The 20,918-nt window shown below is 43.2% G+C and overlaps 1 protein-coding gene and 1 long non-coding RNA gene across 3 annotated transcripts in view; one reads left to right on the top strand and one right to left on the bottom strand.

Moving 5' to 3' along the window:
• Nucleotides 1-13,323: 13,323 nt before the first annotated feature.
• LOC149970239 (uncharacterized) overlaps nucleotides 13,324-20,918 on the bottom strand; it is a 33,358-nt gene continuing 25,763 nt past the window's right edge. The window contains exon 3 of one of the 2 annotated variants that reach the window (XR_016493571.1): nucleotides 13,324-13,427. This is a non-coding gene — a long non-coding RNA (uncharacterized LOC149970239). Of the gene's footprint in view, nucleotides 13,428-16,540; nucleotides 16,677-20,918 lie in introns of those variants that run through there. The other variant, XR_016493572.1, reaches the window with a different exon arrangement.
• The window catches only part of LOC110488154 (retinoic acid receptor alpha-A), a 146,551-nt gene continuing 144,115 nt past the window's right edge, over nucleotides 18,483-20,918 (top strand). Inside the window, exon 1 of the mRNA XM_036971308.2 lies at nucleotides 18,483-19,346. Coding sequence (XP_036827203.1) covers nucleotides 19,190-19,346 — 157 coding nt within the window. The 5' untranslated portion in view covers nucleotides 18,483-19,189. The remainder of the gene's footprint in view (nucleotides 19,347-20,918) is intronic.

Genomic DNA, 20,918 nt, shown 5'->3' with positions numbered 1-20,918 from the left:
TATTGATTTTCTGGCACCAGCCTGCCTAGATTTAGAAATGCCAATACTAGTATTCCACCCCGATTCTCTGGTTCATGTTAAGTTCACTTGTCATTTTCAATAATTCGGATAAAATCAAGATGGTTAACAATGATGTAGTTATCCTCCCTGCCAGGCAGGCAGGCTGCCCCCGCCCTGTCTCTCTTTGTGTGTAATTGAATGACAAGTCTGTATTATGCCATTATGCTACCAGCCTGAAGGATTCCCAACACTTAATAGACGGCTGAACAGTTATTACTGTTTTAAAATAGTGAAGTGAATGTTTAGGAGGAATAATGCCACACATGTACACACACGCACGCACACACACACACACACACACACACACAGTATGGGCCATAAATTAGCTGATTAGAGAGGAGAGCCCGTGAGCTGCCTATTAGCTGATGTAATTGTTATTTTCCTTTTGGACATTAAACTGTTCGAATGGTGGCCTAAATGGCTCCCTATTCCCTATATAGTGCACTACTTTTGAAAAGAGCCCTATAAGCGCTGGTCAAAAGTAGTGCACTAAACCGAATAGGGTGCCATTTGGGACACATCCATAAAGTAACAGCAGGCTGGATCTATTTTCCCTTCCTGGAATATCAGACTTTAATAAGTGTTCTAGAACTGGTGTTGTTATTATCTGGAAATTAAGTGTGTAGGTGTTTTTTTATTTTTTTTATTATTATCATTTTTTATTTTTTATTAACCCTTCCACCACCCCTCCTCTTCGGAAGGACACATCTTTTTTGTTTTTACAGCTTTTCTGCTACATATACATACATTTTACAAATACATTTGACATACATTGTACTTTTATATACAGCAATCACATAACAATGATAAATGACAGAACATAAGCTCTTTAATCTCACCCCTCAGCCCATCCCACCTATCTCCCATAGACCCCCCTCATTTGGTTTCCATGTGCCATATACAGTGCCTTGCGAAAGTATTCGGCCCCCTTGAACTTTGCGACCTTTTGCCACATTTCAGGCTTCAAACATAAAGATATAAAACTGTATTTTTTTGTGAAGAATCAACAAGTGGGACACAATCATGAAGTGGAACGACATTTATTGGATATTTCAAACTTTTTTAACAAATCAAAAACTGAAAAATTGGGCGTGCAAAATTATTCAGCCCCTTTACTTTCAGTGCAGCAAACTCTCTCCAGAAGTTCAGTGAGGATCTCTGAATGATCCAATGTTGACCTAAATGACTAATGATGATAAATACAATCCACCTGTGTGTAATCAAGTCTCCGTATAAATGCACCTGCACTGTGATAGTCTCAGAGGTCCGTCAAAAGCGCAGAGAGCATCATGAAGAACAAGGAACACACCAGGCAGGTCCGAGATACTGTTGTGAAGAAGTTTAAAGCCGGATTTGGATACAAAAAGATTTCCCAAGCTTTAAACATTCCAAGGAGCACTGTGCAAGCGATAATATTGAAATGGAAGGAGTATCAGACCACTGCAAATCTACCAAGACCTGGCCGTCCCTCTAAACTTTCAGCTCATACAAGGAGAAGACTGATCAGAGATGCAGCCAAGAGGCCCATGATCACTCTGGATGAACTGCAGAGATCTACAGCTGAGGTGGGAGACTCTGTCCATAGGACAACAATCAGTCGTATATTGCACAAATCTGGCCTTTATGGAAGAGTGGCAAGAAGAAAGCCATTTCTTAAAGATATCCATAAAAAGTGTTGTTTAAAGATTGCCACAAGCCACCTGGGAGACACACCAAACATGTGAAAGAAGGTGCTCTGGTCAGATGAAACCAAAATTGAACTTTTTGGCAATAATGCAAAACGTTATGTTTGGCGTAAAAGCAACACAGCTCATCACCCTGAACACACCATCCCCACTGTCAAACATGGTGGTGGCAGCATCATGGTTTGGGCCTGCTTTTCTTCAGCAGGGACAGGGAAGATGGTTAAAATTGATTGGAAGATGGATGGAGCCAAATACAGGACCATTCTGGAAGAAAACCTGATGGAGTCTGCAAAAGACCTGAGACTGGAATGGAGATTTGTCTTCCAACAAGACAATTATCCAAAACATAAAGCAACATCTACAATGGAATGGTTCAAAAATAAACATATCCAGGTGTTAGAATGGCCAAGTCAAAGTCCAGACCTGAATCCAATCGAGAATCTGTGGAAAGAACTGAAAACTGCTGTTCACAACTGCTCTCCATCCAACCTCACTGAGCTCGAGCTGTTTTGGAAGGAGGAATGGGAAAAAATGTCAGTCTCTCGATGTGCAAAACTGATAGAGACATACCCCAAGCAACTTACAGCTGTAATCGCAGCAAAAGGTGGCGCTACAAAGTATTAACTGAAGGGGGCTGAATAATTTTGCACGCCCAATTTTTCAGTTTTTGATTTGTTAAAAAAGTTTGAAATATCCAATAAATGCCGTTCCACTTCATGATTGTGTCCCACTTGTTGTTGATTCTTCACAAAAAAATACAGTTTTATATCTTTACGTTTGAAGCCTGAAATGTGGCAAAAGGTCGCAAAGTTCAAGGGGGCCGAATACTTTCGCAAGGCACTGTACTTTTCAACTGTGCTGTGATTTTTTACATTAATTTTTTACCTTTCAAATCTCATAGTATCCACAGATTATGAGCAAAACATGAAAACCTTTCAAACGAGTATTATTATATTGTTGATTGATTGACTATAGCTTTCCAAATTGCCCAACACTGCTATTTGTAAGGTTCATTTTAAGTGAATGTTGTGATTTTTCTTGTTTATAATATTTATTTTTTATTTATTTTACTTTTACCCTATTTTCTCCCTAATTGGTAGTTACAGTCTTGTCCCATTGCTGCAGAGTTGCAAAGAAAAAGCCATATCTCAGACTGACCAATAAAAATAAAAGATTAAGATGGGCAAAAGAACACAGACACACAGTTGAGGACTTGCGAGGTGTCTGTTTCTCAAACTAGACACTCTAATGTACTTGTCCTCTTGCTCAGTTGTGCACTGGGGCCTCCCACTCCTCTTTCTATTCTGGTTAGAGACCGTTTGCGCTGTTCTGTACACAGCGTTGTATGAGATCTTCAGTTTCTTGGCAATTTCTCACATGGAATAGCCTTAATTTCTCAGAACAAGAATAGACTGACGAGTTTCAGAAGAAAGGTCTTTGTTTCTGGCCATTTTGGGCCTGTAATCAAACCCACAAATGCTGATGCTCCAGATACTCAACAAGTCTAAAGAAGGCCAGTTTTATTGCTTCTTTAATAAGAACAACAGTTTTTAGCTGTGCTAACATAATTGCAGAAATATTTTCTAATGACCAATTAGCCTTTTAAAATTATAAACTTTAATTAGTTAACACAATTTGCCATTGGAACACAGGAGTGATGGTTGCTGATAATTGGCCTCTGTACGCCTATGTAGATATTCCTTAAAAAAACATTAACAATGTCTACTCTGTATTTCTGATCAATTTGATGTTATTTTAAAGGACAAAAAAATATGCTTTTCTCTCAAAAACAAGGACATTTCTAATTGACCCCAAACTTTTGAATGGTAGTGTATATATAAACTCAACAATAAAATAAACGTCCTCTCACTGTCAACTGCGTTTATTTTCAGCAAACTTAACGTGTAAATGTTTGTATGAACTTAACAAGATTCAACAACTGAGACATAAACTGAACAAGTTCCACAGACATGTTACTAAAAGAAATGGAATAATGTGTCCCTGAACAAAGGGGGGTCAAAATCAGAAGTAACAGTCAGTATCTGGTGTGGCCACCAGCTGCATTAAGTACTGCAGTGCATCTCCTCCTCATGGACTGCACCAGATTTGCCAGTTCTTGCTGTGAGTTCTTACCCCACACTTCCACCAAGGCATCTGCAAGTTCCCAGACATTTCTGGGGGGATTGGCCCTAGCTCTCACCCTCCGATCCAACAGGTCCTAGATGTGCTCATTGGGATTGAGATCCGGGCTCTTCGCTGGCCATGGCAGAACACTGACATTCCTGTCCTGCAGGGAATCACGCACAGAACGAGCAGTATGGCTGGTGGCATTGTCATACTGGAGGGTCATGTCAGGATGAGCCTGCAGGAAGGGCACCACATGAGGGAGGAGGATGTCTTCCCTTTAACGCACAGTGTTGAGATTGCCTGCAATGACAACAAGCTCAGTCCGATGATGCTGTGACACACCGCCCCAGACCATGACAGACCCTCCACCTCCAAATCGTTCCCGCTTCAGAGTACAGGCTTCGGTGTAACGCTCATTCCTTCGACGATAAATGCAAATCCGACCAGCACCCCTGGTGAGACAAAACTGCAACTCGCTAGTGAATAGCACTTTTTGCCAGTCCTGTCTGGTCCAGCGACGGTGGGTTTGTGCCCATAGGCAACATTGTTTGCCCGTGATGTCTGTTGAGGACCTGCCTTACAACTGGCCTACAAGCCCTCAGTCCAGCCTCTCTCAGCCTGTTGAGGACAGTCTGAGCACTGATGGAGGGATTGTGCGTTCCTGGTGTAACTCGGACAGTTGTTACTGCCATCCTGTACCTGTCCCGCAGGTGTGATGTTCGGATGTACCGATTCTGTGCAGGTGTTGTTACACTTGGTCTGCCACTGCGAGGACGATCAGCTGTCCGTCCTGTCTCCCTGTAGCGCTGTCTTAGGCATCTCACAGTACGTACATTGCAATTCATTGCCCTGGCCACATCTGCAGTCCTCATGTCTCCTTGCAGCATGCCTAAGGCACGTTCACACAGATGAGCAGGAACCCTGGGCATCTTTCTTTTGGTGTTTTTCAGAGTCAGTAGAAAGGCCTTTTTTGCGTCCTAAGTTTTCATAACTGTGACCTTAATTGCCTGCCGTCTGTAAGCTGTTAGTGTCTTAATATTCCACAGGTGCATGTTCATTAACTGTTTATGGTTCATTTTTTATGGAACAAGCATGGGAAACAGTGTTTAATCTTTCTGGGGTAGGGGGCAGTATTTTGACATCCGGATGAAAAGCGTGGCAAAAAGTAAACTGCCTGTTACTCAGGCCCTAGGATATGCAAATAATTGGTAGATTTGGATAGGAAACGCTCTAAAGTTTCTAAAACTGTTAAAATAATGTCTGTGAGTATAACAGAACTGATTTGGAAGGCGAAACCCAGTGGACAAACCATCCAGAGGGAAAATAATTGAGGTCATAGGATTTTCCAATGGTTTCTATGGGATACTCTTATTATTAGGAACCTGGTTGCAGTTCCTATGGCTTCCACTAGATGTCAACAGTCTTTAGAAATTGTTCGATGTTTTTCTTTTGAGAAATGAAGAAGTAGTCCTATTCATTGTAAGTGTCACTTCAGGTGGACTTTACTGTTTTGGTGCGCATGAACAGAGTGTTTTCATCCGGTATTAGAAATAGTTTATTCCGTTTTAAATTTGATTGATTATTTACGTTTTACGGTACCTGAGGTTGGATTAGAAATGTTGTTTGAAATGTTTGGACCTTTTTTGGGACATAAAGAAGGACATTATCGAACAAAATTACCATTTGTGATGTTTCTGGGACATTATGGAGTGCCATCAGAAGAAGATCTTCAAAAGTAAGGCATTAATTATATCGCTATTTCTGACTTTTGTGGCGCACCTGCCTGGTTGAAATATGATTTTCATGTATTTGTATGCGGGGCGCTGTCCTCAGATAATCGCATGGTGTGCTTTTGCCGTAAAGCCTTTTTGAAATCTGTTTTCCCAGACTTGAAAGATTTTATTGCTTCAATAAGTTCCTCCTCTATAAGTTGGCCTTCACGCAGGTCTTTCTGTACATTTTGATAATTTTACATTATTATTATTAGGAAAGAAATCCTTACAGTTAACATCATTCAGTGAAAATGGAGGAGACTGAAAAGAAAACATATATGCTTAAAATATTTTGTAATAAATTACACTTGATCGTTGTTGAACAAGTTCCTTGAATTATTTGTTTTTCCTCTTACCTATTTTGTTACTCTATAGTACAGTTTCCATTACCAACTACCTGCGCTGTTATTTCCTCTATTTTCTTTAGTAGTCTATTCTCTTTTGACCTATATTGCTTTTGTATTAATGATGAGTATTGTATTGAATTGTCTCTAAAAGTACATTTGCGTCCATTACAATAAGGGGATATGCTTTACCTACACTACCGGTCAAACGTTTTAGAACACCTACCTAAATTTGTTTAACACTTTTTTGGTTACTACATGATTCCAAATGTGTTATTTAATAGTTTTTATGTCTTCGTTATTATTTTACAATGTAGAAAATTTTTAAAATAAAGAAAAACCCGTGAATGAATTGCTGTTCTAAAACTTTTGACCTATAGTGTATGTTGTCCAGAAAAAAAGTCAATTTTGAATTATTTTCCCTTAGCCATCCAGTTGGCTTTGATTAAATTAACAATATCCCCATCCATGTGGACATTCTGTAAGAGTTATATGGAGGCCAATTAGATGGTGGTGCGATCGCATTCGGTCTCTTATTAATACTTTTTTAAATGTTTGATGCCAGCAAGAATAAGACCAGGAAGTAGTCAAGATGTCTAGCTTGATTAAACCTCCTCCATGTATATCTCACCAGGTCAGGGTTTTCAGCCTCCATATAGCCACTAGTTCTAATGTATCCATGATATGTGTGATCTCCTTAAGTGCATGAGGGGGATAGTTTGTAGTGTAATTTCTTTTACGATCCATTGAGGTACTTAACACCGTATTATAATCTCCCACCATAATAATAGATTCATTCGTTGCTTGTGAGCTCAATAGTGTCACGTCCTGACCTTAGTTCCTTTTTTATGTCTCTATTTTGGTTTGGTCAGGGCGTGAGTTGGGGTGGGCATTCTATGTTTTGTTCTGTGTGTTGTATTTCTATGTGTTTGGCCTGGTATGGTTCCCAATCAGAGGCAGCTGTCAATCGTTGTCTCTGATTGAGAACCATACTTAGGTAGCCTGTTCCCACCTGTGTTTGTGTGTAGTTGTTTCCGGTTTTGTGTTTTTTCACCTTACAGGATTGTTTCGTGTCGTTCATTCTCTTTGTTGTTTTTTGTCATTCAGTGTTCAGTTTATTTAATTAAATTTACAATGAACACTTACCACGCTGCGTGTTGGTCCGATGATTCCTATTCCTCAGCATCAGACGAAGAGGAGAGTCGTTACAGAACTACCCACCACCAAAGGACCAAGCAGCGTGTAATGGACTCCTGGACATGGGAGGAAATATTGGACGGCAAGGGACCCTGGGCACAGCCGGGAGAGTATCGCCGTCCGAAAGAGGAGCTGGAGGCAGCTAGAGCGGAGCGGCGACACTACGAGGAATTGGCTCGAGGTAACATGCACGAGAGGCAGCCCCATAATTTTATTTTGGGATGAGGCACACGGGGAGATTGGCGGAGTCAGGTAGGAGACCTGAGCCAACTCCCCGTGCATACTGAGTGACTGGGCAGGCACTGTGTTATGCGGTGAAGCGCACGGTGTCCGCAGTGCGCAGGCATAGACCGATGCGCCTCATTGCAACTCCTCGAATCGGCCAGGCTAGAGTGGGCATCGAGCCAGGAGGGATAATGCCGGCTCAGCACATCTGGTCTCCAGTGCGTCTCCTCGGCCCGGGTTATACGGCACCAGCCCTAGGTACGGTGTCCCCGGTTCACCAGCACAGCCCAGTGCGGCCTTTTCCAACTCTCCGCACTTGCCGGGCTAAGGGGGTATCCAGCCAGGACAGGTTGTGCAGGCTCGTTGCTCGAGACCTCCAGAGCGCCTCCACAGCCCAGAGCATCCGGTGCCTCGGCCAAGGAAGAGGCCACCTGTATGTCTCCTCAGCCTGGTGAGTCCTGTGCCTGCTCCAAGAACCAAGTCGCCCCCCTGTCCGGAGCTGCCAGAGCCCCCGTCTGTCCAGAGCTGCCAGAGCAGCCCGTCTGTCCGGAGCTGCCAGAGCCGCCCGTCTGTCCGGAGCTGCCAGAGCCGCCCGTCTGTCCGGAGCTGCCAGAGCCGCCCGTCTGTCCGCAGCTGCCAGAGCCACCCGTCTGTCCGCAGCTGCCAGAGCCGCCCGTCTGTCCGGAGCTGCCAGTGCCGCCCGCCTGTCCCGCACTACCAGAGCCGCCCGCAATGTCCGGCGCTGCCAGAGTCTCCCGCCATGTCCGGCGCTGCCAGAGTCTCCCGCCATGTCCGGCGCTGCCAGAGTCTCCCGCCATGTCCGGCGCCCGCTGTGATGGTCCCCAGTTCGGGGTCGGCGGCGAGGGTCGCCACTCCAGAGGCGCCACCTAAGTGGGCCAAGACTAAGGTGGAGTGGGGTCTACGTCCCGCACCAGAGCCACCACCGCGGTGAAATGCACACCCAGACCCTCCCCTATAGGTTCAGGTTTTGCGGCCGGAGTCCGCACCTTTGGAGGGGGGGGGGGGTTACTGTCACGTCCTGACCTTAGTTCCTTTTTTATGTCTCTATTTTGGTTTGGTCGGGGCGTGAGTTGGGGTGGGCATTCTATGTTTTTCATTCTATGTTTTGTTCTGTGTGTTGTATTTCTGTGTTTGGCCTGGTATGGTTCCCAATCAGAGGCAGCTGTCAATCGTTGTCTCTGATTGAGGACCATACTTAGGTAGCCTGTTCCCACCTGTATTTGTGGTTAGTTGTTTCCTGTTTCGTGTCGTTCACTCTCTTTGTTGTTTTTTTGTCATTCAGTGTTCAGTTTATTTAATTAAATTTACAATGAACACTTACCACGTTGGTCCGATGATTCCTATTCCCTATCATCAGTCGAAGAGGAGAGTCGTTACAAATAGATTATTATATATATTTTCGAAGAAGTGTGGATCGTCATTATTTGGCCCATATAGATGAACTAGCCAGATATGTTTTTGGTTCAATAGCATATTTAAAAGGATCCATCTTCCTTGAGGATATGTTTGCACAGTTTCGGATCAAAATTGTTGTTAATTAATATAATCACCCCTTTTGAGTTTCTTTGCCCATGACAAAAATATATTTCTCCCTTCCAGTCCCTTTTCCACCCAACCTCATCTATATTTGTTTCCTGTAAACAATAGATATTATATTATTTATCTTTCTGTGTGTCGGTGTTTGTGTCTTTGTGAGGTAGAGCAACCATTTGTGTGTCTGTGTGTGTGTGTCTTTAAATGTATAAAACGTATCTTGTCAGTGTGTCTATGTGTGTGTCTAAAGTGTAGTGAGTGTGTGTGTGTGTGTGAGACAGATGCAGAGACGCTATAGACCGACGTCCCATTGTGGCATAGCTATGCGTCTCTGAGACCACCATCTGCAGTGAACCCACAGCTGAACGCGCACCTCCCCAAATTTCCTAACAAATGCGGCTCATACGTGTCCTCTATTCATTTGAATGTGTTGACAGTTGGAGAAATATCTTCAGCTGCGCTGAGAATTCGAAAAATGATCCAATATTCTAGAACACCGCTGTGCGTACACACTTTGGACTTGTGATAGACCCTTAAGTGTGTGTCTGCGTTTATGATGGCCATCGATAGAGGGAGTACTGAGGGAGAGCTTAGGGGACTTTGAGTGCTAATCTGTGTGAAATCACAGGCCTCAGGGGCGATGCGTGGCTAGGCAAGGTGTAGGTGTGGTGTGGTGAGAGATGGTGTGATAGTAGTGCTATTCTCTGATCAGACGGTCCGGGGCTCACTTTGTGAAGCTGTCTGAACACCAGTAATCCCTTGCAGAGACACTCAGAAGCCTGCAGGGCTGATCAGGAGGCTGTTTGGCTGGAGGATGGGGAGGATGAGGCTCCTTCACACCTCCACAGGAAACAGGGGGAGGATGGAGGGAAGGGAGGGGGCTGCAAAGGCAAGGGGAAGGGAGGAAGGTTATGGAGACTGGATGGTTTCTGTGTGGAGGAAAGGCTCAGGTGTGTCTTAAATATTTTCCCAAAAGTATTTTTCAAATATTATAATAGAGCCTTTTTTTAAGGGTAGGCTCAGGGAGAGAAAAAGGGAAAGAAAACATTTTATTTGACAGATTGCAGAGAGGGAGACTGATTAGGTTCCGATGATAGCTTTGCTTCCTGCATCTTGTCTCTCTCCCTTTTTACCATAATTTCTATTGAGGTAGTTTTATTTACCCAGTTCAGAGAGCTTTGTTAGTGTGATGAATTGACAGCCTTTTTAACCATTGAAGGTAAACATTTAGAGATTTTCTCTAAGTTACAATAATTAACAGATATATTGTTAATATCAGCACAAATAGCAGGAAAGACAAGATTATTCGCTCATATCACCTATTCCTATCCTCTAATTGTGCTTTCTCTTTTTTCTTTCTTTCTTTGAACTATCCTCTTCTCCCACCCCCTCTCCCTACAGCCCCATCACCTACCATTTATAACTTCTTTTTGTTTTTACCTTTGAGGAAAGAAGTATAATTTGATTGTGCTCCATCACTCCCTCTGAAATGAAATGTTTTCCCTCTGGAGAGGGTGTATTGTTGCACTGTTACTGTACTCTCTTAACGTGATGTTAGGAAGCTCATTAACCAGATAAAACCGGAACTCACTGTCTTTTGACTGCCACTAGAATACAAGTGTGAGTTTCTGCAACTAGAAGCCATTTGTGTAGGTTTAAAGGTTCCGCTTAAACTTAATTGACTTCATTTAAACTGAATTGACCCCAACCCAGGTGGGCTGGGATGTGCATATAACATTAGCGGTTATTTACAACATAGCTAGTCGGGATAAACAAATGTTTGTAATTAAGGTGGGCGTTTGTATCATTCCTTTTATTTACTGCATTTAACACGTTAGGAGGACTATTAGCAAAACAATCCTCAATTATTTCACATCACTCATTTGTTATACAAATGCTCTTATTAACTGTAATGACCTCTAAGGGTTTACACACACACACACACACACACACACACACACACACACACACACACACACATATATATATATTACTTACTGCTGATAAAAATGAGTCCAGCGGCACTGACAGTTCTTTGTATGGGAGAGAGAGAAGTGTGTGAGCTCACATCAAGACACTTAGACTGAAGTGTAATTATACCATCTACATTGATCCACATATCCAACAGGGGACCAATTGCATTACTGTGGTACTTAAAATGCCTGCTCTAAATGAGTGTGTGTGTGCGTGCCCATGTGTGTGGCTCTTAATGAGCTGACTTTATTGCCTGCTGATTTGTAATGTAATGCTCTCTCTCTTTCCTCCCTCTGCACCCCTGGCCTCTGCTACACTGATAAATGTCTTAATAAACCAATCAAGCTCACCCACACAGATGTTGATGTTTATTAGCTATTGTCCTGAGAGGAACAAGGTTGTAATGTTGTACTTGAGGTTCCACAATGACTTCCTGAGGTGGGAGATTCTAAGAGCTCAGTCATACATTTTACAATCGCAATGATTCCATGTCTGTCTCCACTGTTCTGTTCTGTTCCATCATATCTCACTCTATCTCTCTTACCTTCTCTCTATTGTGTGAAGGCATCCATTGTGAATCTACTGATCTACTGTACACAGCCTCAATTCATCCAGCGATAGTAAAGAATATTGATACGATGAAATGGATTTCTATAGACATTGACCCATGCAACTACTCAATCAACGAATCAATGTCAGGCAATGCATTTTCCATTATATCCTTAGACATAGTGTAAGTGTTGAGACGATAGTCCTCTCATATGGATTTAATAACATAACACACAGTACCATTGCTTTTACAGTATTATGCTCCAGCAAACAGTTATGAAACAACATACAAACATCACACTATGGTTGCATCTCAAATGGCACCCTCTTTCCTATTTAGTGCACTACTTTTGAGCAGGGCTCTGAGCCCTGTTAAAAAAAGTACACTAAATAGCGAATAGGGTACTGTTTGAGATGCAGGCATATTTTTAACAGTTACACCATACAGAACCCTTGAACACTGATTGGATAAGCAATATTATTTTGAATACTTTTGTAAATAACAATATTTGTGTGGGTTTGTAGAACAATAATGGTTTGTTCTAATTGAATAGATCATAAAGTAGGGGGTAGACTCTGGGTGTGTTTAGTTTATTTAATGTGTGTGGGGTTGAGTGAGGAGGAAGAGAAAACAGAATGCCCCAAACAGGGTCAAAGAGTCACAGAGAACTGGAGAATATCAGCCTTTAAAACGCTTCCTTTTTTTTGTTATTGGTGACTGATACTATTTAGAGCCACTATCAAGGCCACACAGTGCAAACTAAGACACAAGCTGTGGAAAGACATGTACTAAATGAAAATATGTTGCCTTAACTGTGAAAATAAGAGAACAAGAAGTGTGAAAAGAAGTAGAGAAAAGAGAAGAGGGGAAATAAATGGATCTTTCAGCACTTTCGGGTTTTGTTAGGTTTGAGTGGTTTTTTCATAACCTACCCTGTTTTGCTCTTTCCACAGTTCTCTCCTTCCACCCCTCCATCTCTATCTTTCCACTTCTACACCCCTCCATTTTTTCCACTCTTCTCCCTCTTCACAACTTTATCCACCTGGAGACATTTAGTGATGGCTGCAGTAGGAAAGGGCTTTCTCTGGTCTTTGTCAGGGAGCTCAGAATAAGGATATTGTACGAAACATGCTCCTGTATTTGTTTATTGGAAGTGAAAATATAATTATCATTGACATGAAAAACATCTCCAATAAATAATTTTCTTTGACTATTAGTCAAGATTTGAAGCCATAAAAGGTGTGAATATTTAACACATTTAATATTGAGTATTGGCAAATGCTGTTGGGCAAGACTTGAGAGACATGTTGGAAAATGTACTTCCTCTCCAATGAGCCTTTGAACAAACATGGACTGTAACGATGTACGCTGAGAGTAGGGAAGCAAGTAGGGAGTGAGTATCTAATAAATAAACGGTACATAAAACAAGAAACACAAACAACGCACTGACATGAGTCAATAACACCTGAGGAAATAATCAAGGAGAGTGACAAATATAGGGAAGGTAATCAAGGAGGTGATGGAGTCCAGGTGAGTGTAATGAGGCGCGTGACGATGGTGACAGGTGTGCACAATAATCAGCAGCCTGGTGACCTAGAGGCCAGAGAGGGCGCAAGCAGTGCGCGGCTCAGGAGCGGACTGGTCACCTCTGCTGAGGCGCGGGAACCTGTCGATCCGGCTGAGCATGGCGACCTAGAGCACCGGAGAGAGAGCATAAGTGACAGTGCCCCCTCCCCGGCGCGCAGCTCCAGCCGCAGGACGCCGACCAAAGGGACGATCCCGGGGATCAGGAGTGGACCAGTCGCCTCCACTGAGGCGCAGAAACCTGACGGACTGGCTGAGGCGTGAGACCCCGATGAACCGGCTGAGACGTGAGAGCCCGACAAGCTGGCTGAGGCCTCCCTGGTAGCTCCAGTACTGATACCCGGAACCAACATACCTTCCAACACAACAAAAAAACAAAGAAAGAAACACTCCCCGATGCTTCCCTTAGATAAGGTGTTATTCTGTAATGATGACGCCGTGAGTAAAGAAGCAGGTGCAGGTAAAATGTTTAATGAAAACAACAAACATGATAGCATAACAGAAGCAAGGTAACATGAACACAGGTACCAACTGAGGAATGAACAAAAGGAAGGGACCTATAAAGTGGAGGTAATGAGGTCCAGGTGTGAATCATAATGATGAGTGCCAGGTGAGCGTAATGATGAGCGCCAGGTGAGCGTAATGATGAGTGCCAGGTGAGCGTAATGATGAGCGCCAGGTGAGCGTAATGATGAGTGCCAGGTGAGCGTAATGATGAGTGCCAGCAGGGCGTAATGATGAGTGCCAGGTGAGCGTAATGATGAGTGCCAGGTGAGCGTAATGATGAGTACCAGGTGAGTGTAATGATGAGCACCAGGTGAGCGTAATGATGAGCACCAGTTGAGTGTAATGATGAGTACCAGGTGAGTGTAATGATGAGTACCAGGTGAGCGTAATGATGAGCACCAGTTGAGTGTAATGATGAGTACCAGGTGAGCGTAATGATGAACACCAGGTGAGCGTAATGATGAGCACCAGTTGAGCGTAATGATGAGCACCAGGTGAGCGTAATGATGAGCACCAGGTGAGCATAATGATGAGTACCAGGTGAGCGTAATGATGAGCACCAGGTGAGCGTAATGATGAGCACCAGTTGAGCGTAATGATGAGCACCACGTGAGCGTAATGATGAGCACCAGGTGAGCGTAATGATGAGTGCCAGGTGAGCATAATGATGAGCGCCAGGTGAGCGTAATGATGAGCACCAGGTGAGCGTAATGATGAGCACCAGGTGTGCACAATGTTGATTCCCAGGACCGGTGGTTAGTATTCCGCCGACGTGGCACACCGGAGGGGAGGAGCAGGAGTAGACGTGACATGGACATAACAGTCATGTTCATCTTAATACTGTTACCACCTTGTCAAATATAGTATATACACAGTCATTATTTTCTCAATAAAATAAGTGACAAAAAGGTATCTATCGTACAAAGTGATAACGGAATCCTTTAAAGCTCAGGCACAAGAACAGAAAAAACGAAAGATTTGAATCTCTTCATTTTCTGCATATCACATTACTTCCTAACCAGAGAATCCCAAATGTGTGCGTTTCCAGTGGAAAATATATCTACCCTTCATCATATTCCTCTTTAGTCATGCGGCTTCAATTAAATAAGCAGCGTGCAAGTGTAACTAAATATAGCTATCTGAACGCTGAGCGACCCAAGCAGGAATTACTGCCAGTGCTAAAATCCTCCATCCTCTCCATTAATATGCTATCAAAAGTTTCCTCATGAAAAATAAATGGGAAATAATGTAAAAGATACCTGAAGTTGTGGAACGAACATGCAGTGGTAATGCTATCCTCCCTCTCTCTCTCTCTCTCTCTTGCTCTCGCTCTGTCCCTTGCTCTCTCTCTGTCTCTTGCTCTCTCTCTGTCTCTTGCTCTCTCTGTCTCTTGCTCTCTCTTTCTCTTGCTCTTTGTCTCGCTCTCTTGTTCTCTCTCTTGCTCTCTCTCTTGCTCTCTCTCTTTCTCTCTCTCTCGTTCTCTCTCGCTCTCTCTCTTGCTCTCTCTCTCTCTCTCTTTCTCTCTCTCTTGCGCTCTCTCTGTCTCTTTCTCACTCTCTTACTCTCTTACTCTGTCTCTTGCTCTCTCTCTCTCTCTCTCTCTTACACTCTCTCTGTCTCTTGCTTTCTCTCTATCTCTCTCTCTTGCTCTGTCTCTCTCTGTCTCTTGCTCTCTGTCTCTCTCTTTCTCGCTCTCTCTTACTCTGTCTCTCTCTCTTACTCTCTCTCTCTGTCTCCTGCTTTCTCTCTCTCTGTCTCTTTCGCTCTCTCTCTTGCTCTCTCTCTCACTTGGTCTATCTGTCTCTTGCTCTCTCTCTCTCTCTCTCTCTCTCTCTCTCTCTCTCTCTCTCTCTCTCTCTTACACTCTCTGTCTCTTGCTTTCTCTCTATCTCTCTCTCTTGCTCTGTCTCTCTCTGTCTCTTGCTCTCTCTCTCTGTCTCTCTCTTTCTCGCTCTCTCTTACTCTCTGTCTCTCTCTCTTACTCTCTCTCTCTGTCTCCTGCTTTCTCTCTCTCTGTCTCTTTCTCACTCTCTTACTCTCTTACTCTGTCTCTTGCTCTCTCTCTCTCTCTCTCTCTTACACTCTCTCTGTCTCTTGCTTTCTCTCTATCTCTCTCTCTTGCTCTGTCTCTCTCTGTCTCTTGCTCTCTCTCTCTGTCTCTCTCTTTCTCGCTCTCTCTTACTCTCTGTCTCTCTCTCTTACTCTCTCTCTCTGTCTCCTGCTTTCTCTCTCTCTGTCTCTTTCGCTCTCTCTCTTGCTCTCTCTCTCACTTGGTCTATCTGTCTCTTGCTCTCTCTCTCTCTCTCTCTCTCTCTCTCTCTCTCTCTCTCTCTCTCTCTCTCTCTCTCTCTCTCTCTCTTGCTCTCTCTCTGTCTCTTGCACGCACTTTAAGCAATGATTGAAAGTCTCTTTCCTGAGTGAGCTCAAACTAAATAGCACCTATGGCTAGTACCTGCTATCTGTCCTGCATGTTCCATATGTGTAGCCTAAACTTCCAGCTTTGTCGCTTTGTCCAGCCATGTTAAATGATGTGCTGTAGGACTTTACCATGGTCATAGCCTGCTCGGTTTTTGGTAGCGGCCTCCCAGGGAGCTGCAGGACCTGGAGGAGAACTTGATGTCAGAAAGTATCTTATCTTGAAAGACAGGTTCATTGTCACCTTCTAATTACAGGTGAATATAAACCATGTGGATAAATTACCTGGATAGGTCTGGCTTATGCGGTACATGGGGGTGGGGTAAGGGAGGGGGTGGGAGTGCATGTGGGTTATTGTTACAGTGGTGCGAGCCAGCCGTGGGGGGCAGGTGGTGGGGGGTGGGTGGGGGGGTGCAAGTAGGTTACTGTTACAGTGTGGCAATCAGGGTGGGGGGGTGCAGGTTGTGTAACAGGGGGAGGCTCAGGGGTTCCTAATGGGGTAGTGGAGGGGTGTGTGTCTGTGTGTGAGGGGATACAGTTACAGTGGGGCGAGCCGTCAGGAGGCAGGTGGTGTAGGCTGTATGTGGTGGGGACAGGGGTTCCTTTTCAGCTCTCTGCTCTCTCCACTCTCTCGGCTCTGCTACATTATTCATCAGCATCGAGGGGATCAGTCTTTCCTCCTCTGTAAAAGAGATGAGCACCCGCTGAGCCTCCCTGAAACTATCTCTCTCTCGAAAACATGTTCATCCCATCCATGCAACATAATCACAGGTTATGACAAGAACTTTTTTATTTTTTTTTATTTTACCTTTATTTAACCAGGCAAGTCAGTTAAGAACAAATTCTTATTTTCAATGACGGCCTGGGAACAGTGGGTTAACTGCCTGTTCAGGAGCAGAACGACAGATTTGTACCTTGTCAGCTCGGGGGTTTGAACTCACAACTTTCCAGTTACTAGTCCAACGCTCTAACCACTAGGCTACCCTGCCGCCCCAACTTGTCAAGTCTTCCTCAGTGTTTGCTGTTGAAGTCTTCAGTGTACTTTGGCAAGTACTTTCAGTGAGACTATATAATTTTTCTTAACCTGGCAAGTCAGTTAAGAACAAATTCTTATTCACAATGATGGCCTACCGGAGCACAGTGGCTTAACTGCCTTGGTCAGGGGCAGTACTACATATTTTTACCTTGTCAGCTCTGGGATTTGCTGGACAGCGCTCTAACCACTAGGCTACCGGCCACCCCAGGCAATAGCTAGGATGTTGTTGTTAATAAGCACACATTATCAGAACCAGGCTGTTGACTTTCACTGTTTCTTATCTGGGTTATAAACATACATAACATGTAATCAGTGCTGAACTCCCCTTGGGGTTTGTGGAAGGGTTGGGGGTCACTTCAGTTTTCATTTTAGTCAAGTCAAGCACGTGAAATAAAGTTCACCCATTTGTCACTGAGGATTTGTCAATTTATTAATTTAATTCATTTCAGTTTCAATTTAAAAATGAATTGACCCCAAACCTGGTTGTAATTCAGCTGATATTGTAATTGAAATTACATGTAAAATAGAAATACTTACTTTTTTGTGTGACTTTATTATAATGATCAGGCAAATTTTAGGTCTGGAGATTTTAAGTTAGGGTGTAACCAATTAACCAAGTTGAAGGAATGCCTAATGAGCTAATTATTATTTTGGAGTGACCGACTTCTCTGAACCCCTCTTCCTGACAGCTGAAGGCCCAAAGCCTCTGATTCTCTACTTTATGCACAGTCCCTGCTCTACTCGTTCAGCTGTCCAGAGAACCGGCTACCCTGACGAATGGTGCTTGTTTAATAAAGTTAGGTCAAAGATGAATAAATGTCTGCAAGATCACATACTGATAGTATTCTACATAACATAACTGAATATAATAGAATAGTATAACGTTATTATTTTACCACAGCGGATCACCCACCCACTAGGTTATCACTGTATAACGGGCTCAATAACATGCTAGACTTCCTCCCTCAACATTCAAGGAAGTGCAGCTCAACAGTAGCCTATAGCAGGATAATGCACACCTAGCTGTCAGAAGTAGCCTAGGCTACTGACAAAACAAGTGCATGAGACTTGACAGAGTTACAATGTAACATGTGTTTGTAAAACTCTGAAATTGAAAAAGTATTGAAATGTTAAGATTTACTCCTTTTTCTTTATATATTTGTCTTTATCAGATTGCTTAGTTTTGTTACATAATCTTTGAAACAATATTGTAGCCTATTATTTTGCTGTGATACACAGTAATACCCTACCACGGTTGGTTAGATCGTGAACAAATCTAAGTGAGCTACTTTGATTCATGAATTTAGAAATGTTTTTTTATCGCACGAAAATATCGTGTATCGTGTTCATTCGAGGGAAAATAATATTATGCGCGGTGAGCTAGAGCTGCCTGCGTTTCTTCTTTCAGCCTGGCTCGCGCTGCTGCTGCTGGTTGTGAGGCTCGCGCTGCACGGTGTGTGAGAATCCTGGGTCATTTGAAGGTTAGCAGTCTCGGATGGGTTCATAGAAAGTTCACTCGCATATATTAGGCAATTCAATCTTTCATTCTCTGTGAGCAAACTAGTATGAAATGAGCTGCATGGAGGCAGGATAACCCATTCGTCATCCGAACGGGGAGAAATGGTTTTAAAACGCGATCTGTAATATTTATAAGAACATATTTTCAGTACGGTGGGCTCGAGCGAGGAGCTTGTTAAGCGCACTGGACCGAGATGTGCACGTTGGAACGTTACGGAGGTGACTGACTGGCTGACACACGATGGAATGTTACGGAGGTGACTGACTGGCTGACACACGTTGGAACGTTACGGAGGTGACTGACTGGCTGACACACGTTGGAACGTTACGGAGGTGACTGACTGGCTGACTGACACACGTTGGAACGTTACGGAGGTGACTGACTGTCTGACACCTTTTCGTCTCAACAACCGGACACCAGAGGAAAATGGCAAATCATCATTTGGGTCAATTACAAGCTTTTAGCGGTGTTGTCTGTCATAATTCATGACATAGTCTGGGAAGAAGACCAATATTTTACGTGCCATAAAGGGGCAGACTTTGATGGAGTTGTGTGCACTTATGTTCGCGATTATTATCCACACCTAAATTATATTTAAAGGGATACAATAACAGGCAGACTTTTGCGACTAAGGGAAATCATGTTTGATTGTATGGATTTGCTAGCGGTGAGCCCAGGACAAATGTTGGATTTCTACACTTCGAGTCCCTCTTCGTGCATGCTACAAGAGAAGGCACTGAAAGCGTGCTTCGGCGGGCTCGCTCAGAGAGACTGGCAACACCGCCGGAGCGCACATTGTAGGTTCACTTTTTTTCCCTTTCATTTCACGTGTCTACAGCCTAGTAGCTTCATAACAGTACCCTATCATAATAATGACATAATTAAATTATAATAGCCATGATGTGCGTGGCTTGTCCACTCAATCTCTTTGATCATCTCTTTATATTGTGTCCATGCACCCCTCCTCACAGTGTTTCCTGTCTTCTCATTTCCTCTCTTTTGATGCGTTTAATGACCACACATTGAATATGCCCAGCACACACACACACACACACTTGTGACCCCCATCATTGCCCCTTAAATCACCCTAATGTGCCATAAACAGTGTTGTAAGGCATACCTGTCTGAGTGTTAAGTAACTAGTTAGATAACGTATTCGAGAATTAAACACAAGCAAAAATAGAACAGAATAGAATATATACTTTATTGTCCATAATTCTTTAAAACATAAATCGTTCATATATCTCAAATGACTTGTAGAGCAGCCATTGACTTCATTTGTAACAACTCACACTTTTTTTGTCCTGTCACTGTGACATGGCCCTGTGTTTGAAGCGTTACTCCTAGTCCTAGCCATGTCATATTTCATCTGTACACACTTGGGTCGTAAATTCTGGAGGTGGAAACAGCTCTCTACAGCAGGCTGATGTATGTTCAGTAGCTGCATCTCAAATAGCACACTATTCCCTACATTGTGCAATACTTTAAAACCAGAGCCCTATAGGGCTCTGGTTAAAAGTACTGCACACTATAGGGAATAGGGTGCCATTTGGGACGTAAGCAGTATGTGATCTCCTGGTTCCTACACTGGGCGGAGGAATGCACAGAGTAAACACGGGCAGGCTGTGCCTTGACACTTCCCTCCCTCCCAGAAAAAGAGAGATGACAGGGGGCGGCTATAACCCCAGGACGTAGAGCATAGAGATGCTCGCAAGTCTCTCTCTCTCACACTCTCACTCTCTCAATTTAATTCAGAGATTTTTTGGCATGGGAAACATATGTTTACATTACATGTTTACATTGCCAAAGCAAGTGAAATAGATAGTAGATAAAGTGAAATAAAAAATGAACAGTAAACATTACAATCACTAATGTTTCAAAGGAATAGAGACATTTCAAATGTCATATTATGGCTTTGTACAGTGTTTGTAACGATGTTAAAATAGTTAAAGTACAAAAGGGAAAATAAATAAACATAAATATGGGTTGTATTCTCTCTCCAACTTTTCAACAAGGTTCATTTTGAACGGCTTGCTCCATGGCTATAGACAGACCTGTTTTACAGTGCATTGGGAATGTATTTAGACCCCTTGACTTTTTCCACATTTGGTTACGTTGCAGCCTTATTCTAACATGGATTAAAATACTTTTTTTCTCTTCTTCAATCCACACATAATACCCCAAAATGACAAAGTGAAAACAGGTTTTTAGATATGTGTTAAATTCAATTGATTGGGCATGATTTGGAAAGGCACACACCTGTCTATATAAGGTCTCACAGTTGACAGTGCATGTCAGAGCAAAAACCAATCCCTAAGGTTGAATGAATTGTCCGTTGAACTCCGAGACTGGATTGTGTTGAGGCACAG

This window comes from Oncorhynchus mykiss, chromosome 30 (genome assembly GCF_057628025.1).
Source record: "Oncorhynchus mykiss isolate SJ-2025 chromosome 30, ASM5762802v1, whole genome shotgun sequence".
In the NCBI taxonomy this organism is placed as follows: Eukaryota; Metazoa; Chordata; class Actinopteri; order Salmoniformes; family Salmonidae; genus Oncorhynchus; species Oncorhynchus mykiss.
Note: the sequence above shows the minus strand (reverse complement) of the source record. Positions and strands in the feature narration are given on the sequence as shown.